General features: G+C 41.6%; 1 protein-coding gene across 1 annotated transcript in view; it reads left to right on the top strand.

The window, feature by feature from the left end:
* Positions 1–21,830, top strand: part of obscnb (obscurin, cytoskeletal calmodulin and titin-interacting RhoGEF b) — a 696,366-nt gene that overhangs the window by 524,971 nt on the left and 149,565 nt on the right. The window contains exons 90-96 of the mRNA XM_080214757.1: positions 3,923–4,082; positions 6,795–6,911; positions 7,324–7,488; positions 13,402–13,560; positions 17,029–17,206; positions 19,295–19,408; positions 20,812–20,979. Of these exons, the coding sequence (XP_080070883.1) occupies positions 3,923–4,082; positions 6,795–6,911; positions 7,324–7,488; positions 13,402–13,560; positions 17,029–17,206; positions 19,295–19,408; positions 20,812–20,979 (1,061 nt within the window). The remainder of the gene's footprint in view (positions 1–3,922; positions 4,083–6,794; positions 6,912–7,323; positions 7,489–13,401; positions 13,561–17,028; positions 17,207–19,294; positions 19,409–20,811; positions 20,980–21,830) is intronic.

A 21,830-nucleotide genomic window follows, 5' to 3' on the forward strand; every position in this document is an offset into this window, starting at 1 on the left:
ATCCCCTCGTGTTAGCCATCACGAAAAGGGATTGGTTTAGGTTAGTGGGTCATTGTTGTTGTTTTTTTTTAACTGGTCGGCGCAACATCGTGGGCCGAAGGGCCTGTTCTGCGCTGTAATGTTCTATGTTCTATGTTCTATCACCATCAGAAGAAAAAGGCTCTCACTGTCCACCCTATCTAATCCTCTGATCATCTTATATGCCTCAATTAAGTCACCTCTTAACCTTCTTTCTAACAAAAACAACCTCAAGTCCTTTCCTCATAAGTCCTTCCCACCATATCAGGCAACATCCTGGTAAATCTCCTCTGCACCCTTTCCAATGCTTCCACAAATTTGATCATTATTAACGCACCACTCCTCAGGCTTAGAACCATAGAATGATTACAGTGCAGAAGGAAGCAACTCAGCCTAGCATGTGTGCTGACTCACTGAAGAGGCAATTCCCCTAGTGTCACCCTCCTGTCTTTTCCCCATAGTCCTGCAAATTTTCCTTTTCAGATAATAATGCAATTCCTTTTGAAAACCTTAATTAACTTTAACTCCATCACACTCACAAGCAGTAAGTTCCAGCTGTAAACCATTCAAGGTATGGAAACTGTGCTCTTCATGTCACCATTGCTTCTTTTGCCAATTATCTGGCCCTCTGGTTCTTGATCCTTCCACCAGTGGGAACAGTTTGTCCCCATCCATTCTGCCAAGGCTCCTAATTGTTTTGAATACATGATCAATTCTTTTCTTGATCTCTTCTCCAAGGAGAACAATCATAAGAACATAAGAAATAGGAGCAGGAGTAGGCCATCTAGCCCTTCGAGCCTGCCCCGCCATTCAATAAGATCATGGCTGATCTGTCGTGGCGCAGTTCCACATTCCCGCCCTCTCCCCATAACCCTTAATCCCCTCTCTTATCAAAAACCCATCAACCCGCGTCTTAAAAATATTTAGCGAGGCAGCCTCCACCACTTCAACGGGCAGAGAATTCCAGAGATTCACCACCCTTTGAGTGAAGAAGTTCTTCCTCAACTCCATTCTAAACCGCCCCCCCTTTATCTTGAGGCTGTGCCCCCTAATCCTACTGTCCTTTCTGAGCGGGAAGAGTCTTTCCACCTCTATCCTATCCATCCCATTCATCATCTTATACGTCTCAATGAGATCTCCCCTCATTCTTCTAAACTCTAACGAGTACAAGCCTAGTTTATTCAGCCTCTCCTCATAGCGCAACCCCCTCAACTCCGGTATCAGCCTAGTAAACCTCCTCTGCACTCCCTCCAAGGCCAAAATATCCTTGCATAAGTACGGCGCCCAAAACTGCACACAGTACTCTAGCTGCGGCCTCACCAATGCCCTATACAGCCGCAGCAAGACCTCCCTACTTTTATATTCAATCCCCCTCGCTATGAAGGCCAGCATCCCATTTGCCTTCCTGACCACCTGCTGCACCTGCAAGCTGGGTTTTTGCAACTCATGCACAAGGACCCCGAGGTCTCTCTGCACCATCGCCTGCTGCAGTTTTTCGCCACGTAAGTAATAATCCTTCCTACCATTATTCCTACCAAAGTGGACCACCTCGCACTTGCCAACATTAAACTCCATTTGCCATTCCCTGGCCCATTCACCCAGCCTATCTAGATCCTTCTGTAGACTCTCCACACCCTCCGCACAATTTGCCGTTCCACTAATCTTGGTGTCATCAGCAAATCTCGACACCATACACTCGGTTCCCTCCTCCAGATCATCTATATAAATGGTAAATAGCTGAGGCCCCAGCACCGAACCCTGGGGCACTCCACTAGTCACCAACTGCCAATCCGAATACCACCCATTGACCCCCACTCTCTGCCTCCTATTTGACAACCAATCCTCTATCCACGCTAACATCCTACCCCCAACTCCAAGTCCCCTGACCTTCTGCAATAACCTCTTGTGAGGTACCTTGTCAAACGCCTTCTGAAAATCCAGAAAGACCACATCCACCGGCTCTCCTCTATCCACCGCCCTAGACACATCCTCATAGAACTCCAGTAAATTTGTCAGACACAACTTCCCTTTAATGAAACCGTGCTGCGTCTGCTCTATCAAGCAATTGGCCTCAAGATGCCTCGCTATTTCCTCCTTGATGACGGATTCTAACATTTTACCTACAACAGATGTTAAACTAACCGGCCTATAATTCCCTGCCTTTTGCCTGGCACCCTTCTTAAATAACGGCGTAACATTTGCCATTTTCCAATCTTCCGGCACTTCCCCGGAATCCAGCGACGTCTGGAAAATAACCACCAAGGCATCCACTATCACCTCCGCCATTTCTTTCAGATCCCTTAGATGCATTCCATCCAGTCCTGGGGACTTGTCCACTCCCATCTTTACTTTATATGTAACTGAAATTCCTCATCCCTGAAGCCATTCTCATGAATCTTTCAGAGCCATAGAGGTATACAAAACAGAAAAAAGCCCTTTGGCCTATCACCTCTGCGCCGGTCAAAGTCAAACCACCTAAATATTCTAATTCCATATTCCAGCACTTTGCCTATAGCCTTGTATGTTTTGGCATTGCAAGTGCACATTCAAATACTTCTTAACTGTTATGGGGTCTCTGCCTCCACCACCTTTTAGACAATTCAGGTTGCCACTAACACTGCTGCACTCCCGAAGTAAGCCATCTCTTTCATCAGTATTCAGAACTGAATACTGTTTGTAGAGTGAGATGCACCGAGGAGACTCTTTTGCTACCTATTTCATCCTTCTTGAATGCCTGCCAGTTACCCATTTCCTCTTGCCTTGCATAATCTTAAACAGCAAGTAGTCACATCTGTAAAAGTGCTATCCACAAACCTCTCAATCACAAAGAAGTCCCACAGTAAGGCGCCTATTTTTAATTTTTTCATTTATAGGATATGGATGTTGCTGGCTAAGCCAGCATTTATTGCCAATCTGCAATTTCCCTTGAGATGGTGGTGGTGAGCCAGTAGCCTGAGCTTGAGCTACTGCAGCTGATACCATCTCCTGGATGTATGGTTGCCCAGGACACAGAAAATATCCTTTAGTTCCACATTTTATAAAGCTAATTTATGGAATGTGGGCATTGCTGGCTAGGAATTTATTGCCTATCCTTTGTTGCTGTTCAGAATGTGGTGGTGAGCTGCCTTCTTGAACTGTTGTCGTCCCTGAGGTGTGGGTACACCCACAGCTCAGTTAAGGAGGGAATTCAAGTGACAGTGAAGGAACGGCAATATATTTCCAAATCAGGATGATGCATAACGTCCAGTTTCGTGATGTTTCTATGTGTGCGCTGCTCTTGTCCTTCTAGATGACAGTGATCATAGGTTTAGAAGATGCTGCCTCAGAAACATTGATGTTTCTGCAGTGCAGCTTGTAGATGGTGCACACAGCTGCTACTGTTCACTGGTGGTGGAGGGATTGAATGTTTGTGGAACAGGATCCAGAGCTGTCATTCCTTTATCTATTAGATAATAAAACTCTCACTTTTTTTCCTTAAATATAATGAAGTGATTTGAAATGTAATTTACCTAATTTTTCAAAACAATATCTAAATTTTTAAATTTCTAGTTCATTAGACTAACTTTTTAGAAAGAGAAACAAAGTTAATCAACACTTGACTTTCCTCATTCTCACTTTAAATGCTTCTTAACACAAGCTGTTTCACAGATTGGATTTACTAATCTGCTTTGGAACCTATAGTTAATTTCCCTGGCTGCTCAGCCCTGTAACCTGTTGGAGGTGTCTCCCCTCGGCAACATGAGCAGGTGTCCGTATTCTCCATCTGCAGTGTCCCCGGCACAAACTGTGAATCCCGCCACAGGCCTGCAGAGAAAAGTTACATAAGGCTAATGCTTAAGGACTTAAGGAAAATGCTGAAAAACTAAAACATTACGTAAGTTAACCATGTTTCACTTTATTTCAGCACCTTCCTGAATGACCTTATGAAATGTCAGACAGATGATGATATTGCATTATGCTTCATCAAGAACAGAGATGGATTTGATAAATACATGCAATACCTTGTTGGAAGGGTACAGTCTGAATCTCATATCACTAACCCAGCTGTCCAAGACTTTTTTAATGTAAGTGCTATCTTAAGAAATTGTAAGTAAAACTCTCATGAGTGTTGCTGCTGAAGAATTTAAACCAACATCTAATTATATTTTTAATGAAACTTTCAAATACAAGCAGTAAAGTTATTTATAAAATTCAGAATAAATTAGGACACAGATTTATATGGATTCAACCAAAGAGTAAAATCAGTTGAATCAGAAATAGCAAGATACCCGGATAGAAATTGTCCCATTGGGAAGATGCAGCATGGGTTCATGAAAAGCAGGTCATGTTTAACTAATTTACTGGAAATCTTTGAGGACATTATGAGCGCAGTGGAAAATGGGAAACCAGTGGATTTGGTGTATCTGGATTTCCAGATGGCATTCGAGAAGGTGCAGTACCAAAGACTATTGCATAAGATAAAGGTTACGGTGTTACAGGTAATGTATTAGAGGATTGGTTAACTAACAGAAAGCAAAGAATGGGGGTAAATAGGTATTTTTCTGGTTGATGATCAGTGACTAGTGTGTGATTCAGAGATCAATGTTGGGACCATAATTGTTTATAATTTACTTAGATGATTTGGGGTTGGGGACCAAGTGTAGTGTACCCAAGTTCACAGGTGACACTAAGATGAGTGGTGATGCAAAGTGTGCAAAGGACACTGAAAATCGCGAAGGGATATAGATAGTTTAAGTGAGTGGGCAAGGGTCTGGCAAGTGGAGTACAGTGTTGGTAAATGTGAGATCATCCATTTTGGTAGGAATAGCAGCAAAATGGACTATTATTTAAATGGCAAAAAATTGCAGCATGCTGCTGTGCAGAGGGATCTGGATGTCCTTGTGCTTGAATCGCAAAAAGTTGATTTACATGTGTAGCAGGTAATTAAGAAGGCAAATGGAATTTTTTCCTTCATTACTAAACAGATGGAGGTTAAAAACAGGGAGGTTATGTTGCAGCTGTATAAGGTGGTGAACGGAAATCCCTGCTGGAGAGTGAAGTGCTGCTGTGTTTAAAGTAATTTTCACAGCAGACAGACAGGAATGAAGAGCTTGCTCATTGAGCTGCCTGAAACCACGATGCAGGTCTTCTGAAACCCCAGCCTGAACTACCCAACCCCCAGGACAAATGTGGCACCCTCCACTGCAGCCTGACAGCTACAGGGGGGCAAATGGCCACTGGTTTTACATCCTTGTCTTTCCTTGGGGCCCAAAGTGCCAGGCCAGGGTATTAGTGCCTGTGGGCAGTGCAACATTAGTACTGCCCAGGTGCGTAGCCTGAAAGGGGGCCTGAGCTGAAATCTGACACGGGAGGAGTGCTGAGTGGGGGGCTGGTGGGAGTGGTTTGAGGAGGGATAGGGTCTGAGGGGAGCTGTGTGGGGGTTCTGAACTGAATGGGGACTAGGTGGTTGAGTGGTGAGCTGGTTGAATCAGCCTCACACTGCATAGTGTGGTGGGTGACCCATTATTTGAGTGGTCGGGCGGAGGACGTCCCTCTTGCTGAGTAGTTGGAGGTGCTCTCCTGGACCCTTGGGGTCTAGCACACTAGGTCCATGCTGATAATCACCAACACCAAAGCCCGCCTGATGCATTTCCTGTTGGAGAGGTGGGTGAATGGCAGAAGGGCCCGTGAGTGGACCATCAAATTGTATTACAGTTAGCGGTTTGTATACTGTGGAGCTGCCGCCCACTATGGGTGGGAACCCAACTGAGGCCAGCAGGTTAAGCGAATCCGGACAGCCCTCGCACCCAGCGGGAATTCACATTTTTGGCCAAAGCTCCATTTATTGGGGCACTGGCATTCCCACTGGCTATCTGGCGACAGTGGTGAATCCCCTCAAATATGTTTTAACCAACTTTGAACAAACCCTGCACATTGGTTTAAATTTCCCATTTTCTACAGAAGTCAACCTGAGCAAGATTGCCAGGCTAAGGCCAATTTTTGTCAGTGATCCTGGTTCTCACCGATAACTCAACATTTTATAAATTTGACATTTGATTAAATTTAAATAACTTTTTTTGTATTTTGAAGATCACATATGGGAGATATTCAGGTTGAATTCCTTTCAAACAGTTTACATTCTCCTGTCTGAACAGCATCGGGTGTGTAAGTACAGAAGTCAGCTCACTTCCAACTTCTCAAGGAAAATTATTGATGGGCAACAAATACTGGCCTTGGCAGATTCATAGAGGTTTACAGCATGGAAACAGACCCTTTGACCCAACCTGTCTGTGCCATCCTTTTTTTAAACCCCCAAGCTAATCCCAATTGCCCACATTTGGCCCATATCCCTCTATACCCATCTTATCCATGTAACCGTCTAAATGCTTTTTAAAAGACAAAATTGTGAGCAGCTATGCTCACATCCCACAAATATGTAAAAACATTGTTTTGTAGTGTAATAAAAACTTTCCTGTTAAGATGTTTTAGGAATGCATTGTAAATGAATTCCAAATTAAAATCCAACATTGAATAATTGAATATAGCTCTCCATTGACCATTCTGCATTAATACTGTGATCAGTGTTAGAAAGGTACTTTTATAAAGTCCTGAACTGATAATCAGTCAGTTTTATTTAAAAACAATGTTATGGTCAGATGTTTTAAGCATTGGGATGAACATTGTGCTCATTATCCTTCCTGTCGTTGCTAATAAAAGAAAGATGGTCATGTTGTCATTTATTACATTCTTCAAAGATGAACTTTGTTTTCTAACAATAGCTAATACCTTATTCCCAGAAATACACAGATGAAATGTTATCAACACACGACCCATCAGAACCCCCGGTGTTACCTATACATGCTTACTTAGAAAAACCTCCCAATAGACTTTTAAAATATCAGAACTTTCTCAAGGTAAGTCATGGATTATCTCGAGTTTTAATATAAGAATTACCAGTAGTCTTCCTGAAAATTTACTCAATCATCTAAGACTAAGCAAAAGATTAATTGTTATAGTTGAACTTTTTTTTAAATTCATTTGTTTGTTTGTAATGGAGTTCTTGAAATAAAAAAAGCACTCAGCATAAATTAGTGCTGAGATTTTTAGAATTCAGAGGACAGTAGACAACCAAAACTTCCAATCATGTATGCCTTAGTAAATCCCATAATTTTGGATTCAAAACTTCACAGAAATTTGCCAAGATCATGGTCATGTGAATTGTTTTGATTAGTAACAGTAGCCAGCTTACCAGTTGAGCTTTTTCAATTTTGTTTGAATTTTTTATAAGGCTGTAAAATGAATTGTGAATGTATGTGCCCTTTTCAGGAGCTAATTCGGAACAAAGCAAGAAACAATAAAAACTGTGCTCTTTTAGAGGAAGCATATGCTATAGTGTCTGCTCTTCCCAGGCGTGCTGCCAACAACCTGCACGTTTCAATGATTGAAAACTATCCAGGTACTTTGGAATCTCTTGGTGACCCCATCAGACAGGTATTTGTCCAAGTATCTTTTCATTACTTAACTAAACAAAACCATGTACATATATTATACAATGTCAACATTAATACACTGATTGCAACCTTTGAATTTTTTTTCAATATTGTATGGATCGGGGTGACATTGATGACAATATTTATCACTCCTAATTTTCTTTAGGAACAGGCTCAAGAATTTGAATCTTGTACTGCTTTTCCTATACTCTGAGGGCATTAAGAATCAATCTACATATTGTGAAACTGGAGTTGTATGTAAATTAGTCCATGCAGGGTGATAGCTCATCCCTGAAGGATGTTTGTGATTCTGTTCTGTTTTTACTACAGTTGGCAGAGTTCATGATCATTTCCCAGCTCATAAATTACCATATATTTTGAATTAGTTTCATAGCTTGCCATCATGGGATTTCAATTCTTGACCACTGGGCTGTTAGTCTATAATCACGAGGATACTTCAGTCCACCTTATATGTTTAGGCAATTAAGATGTCACATTGGTTCTGTATCTTTAAAAGTTTCATATTATACATTCTTGCATTTATGTCGAGAATGTAAGGGGCGATTTTCCCCAAAAGAACGAAGTGCTCACAGACAGGAAAATGGGAGATTTTCCTGCCTATTATTTGGGTGAACTTAATTGGTTTAATTTTTGGCAGTCTATACCTCACAGGGTCCGCTGGGGGATTCACATTGGTAGTGAGGGTGGACTAATCCCGTCTGAGAGGCCTGCATCAGCATGCTGAGCGGGCCACTGCACATGTGCACTATCTCCCCCATCGCCAGCCTCCCGATGACTTCCCAGGATGCTCCTCCCCCCTCCCATGGCCAGCCCAGATTGTCCCCTTCCTCCCACGCTGATCGCTATGCAGAGTGCGCAGTGGTCCCCTTCCACCACCAGTCGGCCTGCCCCTGCCCCCTCAGGCCCCACCCACTCAGCACTGCTTGGTGTTCAGTGACCTGGTAATGCTACCGTCCCGGGCTCACTAATGACAGTCAAATGATGATTTCCATATTGTAACTAAGAACATAAGAACTAGGAGTAGGAGTAGGCCATCTGGTCCCTCAAGCCTGCTCCACCATTCAGTAAGATCGTGGCTGATCTTTTTGTGGACTTATCTCCACTTAACTGCCTGCTCACCATAATCCTTAATTCCATTACTGTTCAAAAATTTATCTATCCTTGCCTTAAAAACATTCACTGAGGTAGCCTCAACTGCTTCACTGGGCAGGGAATTCCACAGATTCACAACCCTTTGTGTGAAGCAGTTCCTCCTCAACTCAGTCTTAAATCTGCTTCCCCTTATTTTGAGGCTATGTCCTCTAGTTCTAGTTTCACCTGCCAGTGGAAACAACTTCCCTGCTCCTATCTTTTCTATTCCCTTCATAATCTTAAATGTTTCTATAAGACCTCCCCTCATTCTTCTGAATTCTAATGAGTATAGCCCCAGTCTACTCAGTCTCTCCTCATAAGCCAACCCTCTCAACTCCGGATTCAACCTTGGTAATTCTCCTCTGCACCGTCTCCAGTGTCAGTATATCCTTTGTCAAGTAAGAAGACCAAAACTGTACACAGTACTCCAGGTGCAGCCTCTTAGCACCTTATACAGCTGCAATATAATCTCATTGTTTTCAGATTCCATCCCTCTAGCAATGAAGGACAAAATTCCATTTGCTGCCTTAATTACAAACTAACACCTTGAGATTCCTGCACAAGGACACCTCGGTCCCTCTGCATAGCCGCATGCTGCAATTTTTTACCATTTCAATAATTGTCCATTTTGCTGTTATTTGTACCAAAATGGATGATTTCATATTTACCAACAATATACTCCATCTGCCAGACCTTGCCCACTCTATTAGACTATCTGTATCCCTTTGCAGATTTTCAACATCCTCTGCACACTTACCTTAGTGTGATCTGCGAATTTTGACACACTACACTTGGTCCCCAACTCCAAATCATCTATGTAAATCTTAATCAGGCTCACGCCAAGAAGCAGCTGCAAAATGCCATAAAAAATGGCTTAGGAAAGTCAATTCCCATTTCAGCCCTCCCACCAGTATTTCCCAGCCTGCTACTCGAGCAACGCAGTGGGCCAGGAAAATCGTGACAATAGTTTTGAACTTTAATTCTGGATTAACTGAAGTAAATATAAAGTTACGGTGGTCAAAAATTCATTAGGGCCATTTTTAATTCTGTTCACTTAGTGCAAGCTGTTGTTTTCCTTTAAGGGAAATCAGCATGACATTACAAGAAAAGAAATGAATAGTAAATAAGCCCAATGTATTAATATCATCACAATAACAGGATATGGTGATCAATGGGGGTGACACAAGTGGAGCAAGATTAAGTACAGATATGACATGGTTAACAACCTTAGATCATGCCATTTGCGTGAGACATCCTACAATGTTTTGATCAGACTACTACAAAGTCATAGCATCAGGGAGTTGAAAACACAAGTGCTGATGCAAAGAAAAACTTTGGAGACACAGCACCAGGCCAGTGCTCAAGTAAAAAGCTGGTAAGCAGATGGACCCCACATGATGCGTTTGCAGTGCATAGTCTGCCAGTGGATATCATGTTGAGAGGACCAACACCACGTTAGCTCAGTCAGGAAAGGCAGGTGACCAGGGTTTCAGCTAGGTCAATAACCAGCAAGGGAGGCTCAAATGAAAAAGAAGTCATAAAAATCAGACCAGAGAAGATTGCAATTATAACGGGCAACTTCAAGAGTTGCTGAACAATAAATTGGGTAAAAACCAATAATGCAATTACTTAGTGGTATGTTCCCTCTACATCTTGCCTTTGTGGATGGATCTTCGAAAAAGTGCACTAAAGCATCTCAGTGACACACATTCCAGATACTACAGAATAAGGTGACCAGGGTTTCAGCTAGGTCAATAACCAACAAGGGAGACTCAAATGAAAAAGAAGTCATAAAAATCAGACCAGAGAAGATTGCAATTATAACGGGCAACTTCAAAAGTTGCTGAACAATAAATTGAGTAAAAACCAATAATGCAATTACTTAGTGGTATGTTCCCTCTACATCTTGCCTTTGTGGATGGATCTTCGAAGAAGTGCACTAAAGCATCTCAGTGACACTCATTCCAGATACTACAGAATAAGAAGGGTCAAAGGGGTATTGTCAGAATGCAGAATGTCCACAGAATTCCCTAGTTTGAATTGGGATGGTGCTTGACCTACTATCCATATTCAAAAGGCTTAAACAGCATATGAAATAATGGTTTCTTGATTGAGCTCTGTCAAGTGTGGGGAGGCAATAGTGTAGTGGTCTTTGAATGAGTAATCCAGATGATCAGGTTAATGCTGTGGGCATACAGAATCAAATCCCACCACAGCAGATGGTGGAATGTGAATTAAGTAAAAATCTGGAATTAGAAATCTGGCCTCAGACAGAGGAAATCTGGCCTCAGACAGAGCATAAAATCTCTAAACTGTCTGTGCTTTATATGCTCTGTCTGAGGCCAGAACTCTCCATTCACCTGACGAAGAGGCAGTCCCCTCGAAAGCTTGTGGGTATATTATCAAATAAATAGGTTGGACTAAAACCTGGTGTTGTCAGACTTTTTACTGTGTTTACGCCAGTCCAACGCCGGCATCCCCACATCATGATGACCATGAAGCCATTGTCGATTGTCATAAAAACCCATCTGGTTCACTAATGTCCTTTATGGAAGGAAACCTGCTGTCCTTACCCAGTCTAGCCCACAGGAGACTCCATATCCAAACAGTAATGTGGCTAACTCTGAAATGGCCTAGCAAGCCACTCAGTTCAAGAACAATAAGGGTTAGACAACAAATGTTGGCCTTACTTGTGATGCCCACATCCCATGAAAGAATAAAGAGGAGAAAAATTGGGAGTGAAGGCCTACACAGGCTGAACGCATCAGGATTAACAAAAGAAGACCTAAAGGGTCCCCAAAAAATGCAGAGAAAAAGCTAAGTACAAATTGATCCTCACTCTTCAACAAAACTTACAGGTCCTAAGCACGACTCCAATTGTTGGCACACACACAAGAACATCAAGCAAATTATGGACTTTTGCATCCACCAAAGAAATGCTCAGCTTTTCATCAATTCTACAAGCCAGGTGTCAGAAAGATGCTTTGGCAGTGGCAGTGCATGTGGGTAAAAGGTGATAAAAAGAGCTCTGCACTGACCTAAACAGACAGTAGGTAACTGGTACATTCAAGCAGTAAGAATAACCAGTATCCATTCAGAAATATGTACATGATGTGATTGACAAACCAGAAAATGACAATGATGTTGTGACGATACAGTGCCTTTAAGAAATGTATTTATATCATGCTTCTGGTGAAGATTGTGTTTATAAGCCAGCTTTGCTTAACGGTACCGAATTATCTATAACCAGAAGCTCAAGCATGCAGCAAGTTTATATTAAAAGAAACTTTATTTAACAATACAGTTTAACTATAATAAATAGAAATAGCATAACTTATGCCGATTTAAATATTTAAACATGACAAGGAATAATTCTTAACTGTTAGCTATCTCGATTAGTTCCAATTTAAGCAATATTCATCATAGATGTAAACTCCTCTCAGAACCAGTTAGCAAAAACACAGAGGCTTACTTGAGCTGCTAGTTTTTGAGTCTTTAACACTGTGGACAGAGATACAGAGAGACACCTATCTTCTCAGTCAGCAGGCTCCAGAGAAAGAGTGAGAAAACACCTCTTTTGCAGACTTCTGGAGAGAGATACCTCTTTTCTAGCAGGTCTGAGACTTCAATTTCCAGAGAGAGAGAACTGCTGCTCTGTTCAAATTCAGTTGGCAATTAACTGCCTATATCTCTGTAAGCGTAGTTCCATTTACTCATGATTTCCTTCTTCTCAATCAACCTAATCAAACCCTACGCTGAAAACCCCAGGGTACAATTCCACTATAACAAAGCTTAAAACAAACACTCCAATAATTAGGAGCAATTAGTGGGTCAATAGAATCACACTTGGAGAAAAACTCCTTATGTTCACACTAATACTAGAATTAAAAATGGTTGGGGTCAAGGCTAACTTCATAGTATATCAATTTCACTTTCCCATCCAGTCCCCATACCCCATGGATTGCTGAGAAACGAAAAATCTGCCTGTTTCAGTCTTGAAGATATTCAATAAGTAAACATCCCCATAGCTCTCCAGAGTAGAGAATAACAAAGAATCAGAACCCTTTGAGTGAAGAAATTTCTCCTCATCTCAGCTCTAAGTAATCTGCTCCTCATCGTGAGAATATTCCCCCATGTTCTAGATTCCTCAGTCCAGAGAAATAACCGCTCAGTGTCTTGTCCTATCAGGCCCTTTAAAAATCCTGTATAGTTCATTCTTCTAAACTCCACAGAATCTCTACCATCAGTGTGTTATACCAAAGTGAAGTACTGACAGCATGAAACTTCATGGCATTGTACTTAATAAACATTAGGACATGTGTTACTTTGGCATAGCCATATTTATTGCCCATCTCTCATTTTCCTGAGGAGGTGATGGTGGGCTGTGTTGTTGATCCATTGCATCCTTATGATACTCCTACAATGTCCTTAGGTGGGAAATCTATGGTTCTTGACCCAGTAATGATGAAGGAACATACCATTTATCTCCAAGTCAGGACGGTGCATGACTTGGATGAGAATTTGGAGGCATTGATGTTTCAATAACGTTGCTGTGTTCATATCTTTCTTTGTGGAGGTCATTAGTGCTTTGTAATTTTTGGGAGAGAGGAATATAATCTCATTCTGTCTGATAATATATCTACTTGAAGAACAAGAGTGCATATAATATTATAGAGCTATTTGAACATTTATTTAACTTTATTGTTTCCACCAGGAAAGCAAACTGGCGTGAAATACTGTAAATAACTGCACTTTTTTCTAGGGACATTTCATAGTGTGGGAGGGAGCTCCTGGTGCAAGGCTGTCATGGAAAGGTCACAAACGCATTGTTTTTCTCTTCAAAAATCATTTGCTGATCTGCAAACAAAAAAGAGATAGCAGGACAGACTCACAATGCTACATCTTCAAAAATCTGATGAAGGTTAGTTGCATATTTAGTATCAAATGCTGAATTGAATTGGTCTCTTCTAAAGCATGCATCATTCCTAATTCTAAAAGTTAGGTCAATTATGCTTTTCCTTCATGAAATTGTAGAATCTTATTGGGTACAATTGTGATAGAAACCCTCCAATAATTTACATGTGTAGCTGTTCCACTGTGCGAGTGAGCCTTAGCATTTTCAGACGTGCAGGGGGTATTTCAAGTGGAGCCAGTGCACCCACACATACACACACACACACATATCCCCCACCTCCTTCAGCTTCAAAGCCTGGGGTTAGCACATTTCTGTTTGGCAGGTTGCCCAAACACAGTAGCAGGGCTTCACTTATCTGAAAGAGGCCTCGCCTCTGAGAGCTGCCAGCCAATCAATTTTTGACATATCTCTAGTTCGAACAGCACAACAGGAAGAAGTGGCCACTGCTGACCCTGTATGTGACCTCTATGCCAAGGAGCCATGGATCAGTCTGGAGTTTTCTCAGGGCCAGACTGATAGGCCCAGCAAGAGGGTTGGGAGTTGAGGTTCTACAGGGTGGGGGTTGGGAAGGCTCCTACCTCCGTGAGCCAGGTGCTGGGGATGAGGGAGTGTTCTTCATTGGGCACAGCTCAAATAGGAGGCTGTTTGACCTACTACCTCCCCCTTAGCTAGTCATCTCATCCAGGCATCTACCAGTAAAATACCAACTTCAGTTAAAGAAGTTTCTTAAGAGGTCACTAATTAGCCGTGAAAGGGCCTCAATTGGCCAAGGTGAGAGTCCACAGCCTAAGCATGCTAAAATACCAGCAATGGCAGGTAGAATATGAGATGGCACAGCTACTATGGCCCACAATTTTACACTGCCTACCAGCCTGCTCCTGGCAGGGAGTGTAAAATTTCACCCATTGGAAATGATAAATCCAAGCCAAATCCTTATCTCATTTCTGCACAAGAATATTTTCCAGCAACAGTCATTGGATTATGATCAAGTCAGGCAACATAGTTGAATTCCACTCCCAACCAGACACTCTGAGACTAATTGTAACATTCTTACCTGTCATATCAGTGTGACAAACCTCTGCCAAAACCCTGACCAATCTGACAAACTGACAGTTGTTCCAGTATGCCAAGTATATTGAGTAAGATATATCAACGAGATTTAGATGGCTAAGGTTTCTTTCTTATTCTTGATGGTATGAGTGATTAGAACCATTTAAGGCATTTCACAAAGGAGAGGGTAGTGTTGACTGGGAGTGTCTCAGAGGGAAGTATTGACCCGTTAGAGAAAATCTCCATTACAAGGGAGGAAGTGTTAGATTTTTTAGGGAACAATAAAACTGACAAATCCCCAGGGCCTGATGGCATCTATCCTAGACTGCTCAGGGAGACAAGAGATGAAATTGCTGGGCCTCTGACAGAGATCTTTGTCTCTTCATTGGAGGTCCCTGAGGATTGGAGGATAACAAATGTGGTACCTTTATTTAAGAAGGGTAGCAAGGATAACCTGGGTAATTATAGGCCGGTGAGCTTGACATCCGTGGTAGGGAAATTGTTGGAGAGGATTCTTAGAGATAGGATGTATGCGCGTTTAGAACGGAATAATCTCATTAGCGATAGACAGCATGGTTTTGTAAGAGGGAGGTCGTGCCTCACAAATTTGGTGGAGTTTTTTGAGAAGGTGACAAAAATAGTTGACGAGGGTAGAGCCGTGGATGTCATCTATATGGATTTTAGTAAAGCGTTTGACAAAGTCCCTCATGGCAGGTTGGTGCAAAAGGTTAAATCTCATGGGATAAAAGGAGAGGTGGCTAGATGGGTAGAGAACTGGCTTGGCCACAGAAGACAGAGGTTAGCAGTGGACGGGTCTTTTTCCGGCTGGAGGTCTGTGATCAGTGGTGTTCTGCAGGGCTCTGTACTGGGACCTCTGCTATTTGTGATATATGTAAATGATTTGGAAGAAGGTGTAACTGGTGTGATCAGGAAAATTAGGTGGAGAAATGGCAGATGGAATTTAATCTGGATAAATGCGAAGTGATGCATTTTGCTAGAACTAATGTAGGGAAGAACTATACAATATTTGGCAGAACCTTCAAAAGTATAGATGCACAGAGGGACCTGGGTGTGCAAGTCCACAGATCCTTGAAGGTGGCAGCACAGGTGGAGAAGGTGGTGAAGAAGGCATATGGCATGCTTGCCTTTATAGAATGGGGTATAGAGTATAAAAATTGGCATCTGACATTACAGCTGTATAAAACGTTGGTTAGGCCACATTTGGAGTACTGCATCCAGTTCTGGTCACCACACTACCAGAAGGATGTGGAGGCTTTGGAGAGAGTGCAGAGAAGGTTTACCAGGATGTTGCCTGGTATGGTGGGTCTTAGCTATAAGGAGAGATTGTGTAAACTGGGGCTGTTCTCCCTGAAAAGATGGAGAATGAGGGGAGACTTAATAGAGGTGTATAAAATTATGAGGGGTATGGATAGGGTGAACAGTGGGAAGCTTTTTCCCAGGTCGGAGGTGACAAACACAAGGGGTCACAGGTTCAAGGTGAGGGGGTTGAGGTTTAACTCAGATGTCAGAGGGACATATTTTACACAGAGGGTGGTGGGGGCCTGGAATGCACTGCCAAGCAGGGTGGTGGAGGCGGACACGCTGGGATCGTTTAAGACTTATCTGGATAGTCACATGAGCAGACTGGGAAAGGAAGGATACAGAACAATGGTCTAGTTGGACCAATGAGCGGCGCAGGCTTGGAGGGTCGAAGGGCCTGTTTCCTGTGCTGTATTGTTCTTTGTTCTCTTTGTTCTTTGCTAAAATACATCCAAGGTAATTGGTTTTATTAGCGTGAAGATAAAACGTTTTTACAGATAAGGTTGTGAAAAGATTGTTATATTCTTAAAACTATGCCTAAAATGCTTGAAATGAACAAGTATTGTCAACCTCTTAGGAGAAACAAATATTAACATTCTGAATGAAAACCTATTAGTCCGCAGATGCTGGGGATGGACATTAATTGATCACCTTAGAATGTCAGTAGGCCACAGAGCAGGTGGGAACCAGCCCCACATCCTCGCCCATGTAAAATTTCAGACAGGTCCAGGGTGGATGTGAAGGCTACATTCTGAGGACATATCTACTGCATTTGTTTGAGACTAAGACCTTTTCACAGAGATGTATACCTGGGATGGGATTCTCCTGCCTCCCAACGATGGGAGTCACGTGCCATTCATGGGCAGTGGGATTCTCAGGTCCCACCGCTGTCAATGGGAATTCCCATTGAAGCCATACCATGCTGTCGGGAAACCTGCAGACAGACTTGTGCTGCAGGCAGGACCAGAGAATCCCACTGGTGTGAACAACTGGAGAATTCTGGCCTTTGTCTACTTGTTTATAAGACTTGAAGATGAGTCATCTGAATTGAGAAATATTTTAATTCATTGTGCAGAATTTTGCTGTTTTATTTTCTTGATGTAGCTCACTAATATCGACGTGAATGACTTTGTGGAAGGTGATGAACGATCCTTTGAAATCTGGCATGAACGAGAAGATTCAGTGCGTAAATACACGCTCCAGGCACGAACTGTCAACATAAAGATTTCATGGATAAAAGATATTAATGGCATACAACAGCGCTTTAGTCTACCTGCCTGGAGTAAGTACCTGTCAAAATTGTGCTACACATGTTCTAACTCACACTATCCCATTTACCCATTATCCCTTTTTTGCTGCCCTGTCAAAAATGCCACATTTTTAAAATCCTGAATTTGTATTTCTCCATGACCTTGCCCCTCCCTCTGTCCAACCTCCTACAGCTCTCCAAGATCTCTGTGTTCTTGCATTTATGAATGTTTAAAACACCCCTGATTTTAATTACTTCACCAGGTTTTAGTCCAACCTATTTATTTGATAATATACTCACAAGCTTTCGAGGGACACCCTCTTCGTCAGGTGAATGGAGAGTTCTGGCCTCAGACAGAGCATATAAAGCATAGACAGTTTAGAGATTACTGATTAGAATGCGAATCTTTACACCTAACCTGCTGTTCAAGACCTGAAGTGGGTGATAATGTGAGTGGAAGGAGCACTGATCACAGTTTAAAGAGATATGTATTGTCTCCAGACAGTACAGCAAGTGAGGTTTTGCAAACCCAGGCAAGTCACGGGGGTTACAGATAGTGCGACATGAACCCAAGATCCCTGTTGAGACCGTCCTCATGTGTGCGGAACTTGGCTACAAGTTCCGCACACATGAGGACGGTCTCAACAGGGATCTTGGGTTCATGTCGCACTATCTGTAACCCCCGTGACTTGCCTGTAAGTTCCGCACACATGAGGACGGTCTCAACAGGGATCTTGGGTTCATGTCGCACTATCTGTAACCCCCGTGACTTGCCTGGGTTTGCAAAACCTCACTTGCTGTACTGTCTGGAGACAATACACATCTCTTTAAACTGTGATCAGTGCTCCTTCCACTCACATTATCAGCCACTTCAGGTCTTGAACAGCAGGTTAGGTGTAAAGATTCGCATTCTAATCAGTAATCTCTAAACTGTCTGTGCTTTATATGCTCTGTCTGAGGCCAGAACTCTCCATTCACCTGACGAAGAGGGTGTCCCTCGAAAGCTTGTGAGTATATTATCAAATAAATAGGTTGGACTAAAACCTGGTGTTGTCAGACTTTTTACTGTGTTTACGCCAGTCCAACGCCGGCATACCCACATTTTAATTACTTCACCATTGGTGGCAATGTCTTAACTTTCCAAGTCATTAAGCTCTGAAACACCTGCCCTAAATCACTGGGCCTTATATAAAGAAAGTAACATTGTCTTTCATTTCCCAAAGCTTTGAACAAAATGTTTCTATAATCTGTCCCATTCTGGCCAAATTTTCAGTGCATCAGTATAATTTCTGAGGCATGGGATATATTTAAATATGTAAAACACTCCAAAGTCTTCTCATGAAAGGATAAATGAAACTCTTTCTACACTGGATTAGTTTTAAGTTTTTTAGTTTATGTTTAGTGTCACAATTAATTTACATTAACACTGCAATGAAGTTACTGTGAAAGTCCCCGAGTTGCCATAATCTGGCACCTGTTCAGGTACATTGAGAGAGAATCTTGCATGGCCAATCCACCTAACCAGCACGTCTTTCAGACTGTGGGAGGAAACCAGAGCACCCAGAGGAAACCCACACAGACACAAGGAGAACATGCAGACTCCTCAGAGACAGTGACCCAAGCCAGGAATTGAACCCCCTGGGTCCCTGGCACTGTGAGCCAAGGGGAGCTGAGTCCACAAAAAGATCAGCCGTGATGTTATTGAATGGCAGAGCAGGCTCAAGGGGCCAGATGGCCTACTCCTGCTCCTAGTTCTTATGTTCTAACCACTGGGCCGCCCCAAATTTATTCCAACTTCAGATAAGCCCCTCAACTGTAACAGTGAGAATTTTTTGATATTCTGAACGTTCAAACTTCATATCACAATAGAATGAGATTAAAAACATTTTATTTATGGGTTATTTTATGTCTTCTGCCTGAAAGGAATTCTTAGGACCTTTGTAGCCAGTAAATTTTTAAAACCTGCAGATCTTGGATGTGTAGCAGAATCATTTTCTTTTTATGTTCCACTTTATATTTGGTTATTTTATACCTAAATGGAAACAAGTGAGAAGTTCCAATGAGAAAACATGACAGATAAAGCAGAATGTATTAACTAAGTGAATATGTTTTCTGAATTAGATCCCCCCGAATTTGTGGAGAAACTAGCAGATTGTACAGCTGAAATGGGACAAACAGTGAAATTGGCGTGTCTGGTTATTGGGAATCCCAAGCCAGTTGTCACATGGTATAAAGGTAATTTTTTTTTTAAATGTCACCATAACTTACTTTCAATCAAGCAAAAAATACCTTACAGTTAATGTTGTTGTCTACATTTGTCTTTTAAGAGAACCTTTCAATAAATAAATTAAGCAACAGAGGCTGGAAAATTCCAACTTTAATTACTATCTTGAATGAGTTGAAAACATCTGGGACAGCTGTTGAAATGATAATGTATTAGTCTTCATACTATATATGAAGTGATATAAATTCTCAAAATGGCTTTTTGGCAGAGCACATTGACCATATAGCTCTGCGTCATTACAGTTTGACGAAATAAGTAAACAAATCACTAGATGGCCAAAAGAACATTCTTCACCCTTAATTATTTGTAAGAAATTTTAAATATACTTGTTTCCTGTTTATTGAAAATAAGCCACTTAAACTGAAATGAGCCAAAATTTCAAACAACCCTGAGTGGAACAGTAGATCTGAGGCCTTAAGTTTTATGCTTTGCACTTTTTCACGGAAAGTATCCAATGAGTATGTTCCATCAAATCATCACACACATATGAAGTGGAATCTTGTGGACGCTTCGAGAGCCTGTCCTGCCAGATGGAAAACTGGCAAGAATCTCTTAAATTCTTTATGTTTTCAATTAGTCGTTACCTTAAATGTATGCCCATTTTTTGGATTCATTCACAATACTATTCCATGCCAACCTATTGAACCCTTCCATAGTTTTGGGTATCCTCTTAGTCCTTTTCTTTGGAGAAAAATGTTGCAGCCTACATGCGAATGAGGAGCATGAGAAGGCCATTTCAGCCGTTCGAGCTTGCTCCAGTATTCATTAAGATGACTGATTATTGCCTCAATCCACAATCTGCCCTATCCCAATAGTCTTTGACTCCCTTATTAGTCTAGAAGCTATCTTTCTCTTCTTTAAAAATATTAAATATTAAATTTAAAAATATTAATTGAACCTGCCTCCACCTCTCTCTGGAGAAGAAACTTCCAAAGATTCACAATCCTTTGAGAGAATTTTTTTTTCATCTCTAATAGAACCACAAAACCATAGAACACGACAGAAACAGGCCTTTTGCCCCTCCTTGGCTGTTCCGAACCATTTTTCTGCTTAGTCCCACTGACCTGCACCTGGACCATAACCTTCCACACCCCTTCATCCATGTAATCTTAAATAGGAAACCCCTCATTTTTTAAACTTTGTCCTGCTCAATATTTCCTTGTTGCATTCTTTCAATTCTAGTATCATGCTTGTAAATCTTTCAATACTTTCTCTAGCTAAATGTCGAAATCAACAAAGTTTTCTTCTGTGTTAGAAAATAGATATCTGTGTCATTTCAAGTGATAACTTTGTAAAACATTATTGTTGATTCACCTGAATATGTTGAAAATCCCATATTCATTTGTGACACTAGATGGCAAAAGCGTGGACGTTGACCCACACCATATCATAATAGAGGATGAAGATGGCTCTTGCACGCTGATCTTGGATACTCTCACTGCTGCCGATTCAGGGCAGTATATGTGTTATGCAGCCAGTGCTGCAGGAAATGCCAGTACCCTTGGAAAGATTCTTGTGCAAGGTAGGAACAAATCAAAAGTTATTTCGCTAAACATTTAAAACTTAAAATAATGAAGCTCCAGTGGCATTGGTTGTGGAAATTAAGATTGTTATTATTTCAAATACTTAAACTTTGCTTTTTCTTAGTAGAGAACAAAATGTTCTTTTTAGAGTTGAAATAGTTATCTATTTTTGTGATCCTCTCAAGTCTTATCACAAGTTTTGGAGGTGAAAAACGTTTCATTTAAAACCAACTTCTGATTGGCTAAAAGCTAGTTCAATTTTCAGGTCAGCCAAGTCTCAGGAATATAAGTGTGAAATTTTCCTGAGAGACCAGTGATACCACTTGATAATCTACCCAAGTCAGTTATTGCCATGACTGTTTTATAAATGTAAATGTCCTGAGTTTCCGTTATGGTGGGCTTTCTGTAGAAGAAGTGCACAACTTGCCATGACTCTGAAGATAGTCTCTCGGGCCTGTTTCCTTTGTAAATTAGGAGTCTCATAAAAGTAAAGCTTATTTATTAGCCACACATAGGTTTATATTAACAATGCAATGAAGTTACTGTAAAAGTCCTCTAGTTACCACATACCGGCGCCTGTTCGGGAACACTGGGGGAGAATTTAGCGTGATCAGTCGACCTATCCCACACATTTTTGAACTGTGGGAGGAAACCGGAGCACTTCGAGGAAACCCACAGAGACTCTGTTGTTTGTAGTATATGTAAATGATCTGAAGGAAAAAGTGAGTGGGCTGATTAGCAAGTTTGCGGCTGACACAAAGATTGGCAGAGTTGCGGAGAATGCCGAGGATTGTCAGAGAATACAACAGGATATGGATAGATTGGAGAGTTGGGCACAGAAATGGCAGTT

Source organism: Carcharhinus amblyrhynchos, chromosome 2 (genome assembly GCF_965287045.1).
Source record: "Carcharhinus amblyrhynchos chromosome 2, sCarAmb.v2.hapA, whole genome shotgun sequence".
NCBI lineage: Eukaryota > Metazoa > Chordata > Chondrichthyes > Carcharhiniformes > Carcharhinidae > Carcharhinus > Carcharhinus amblyrhynchos.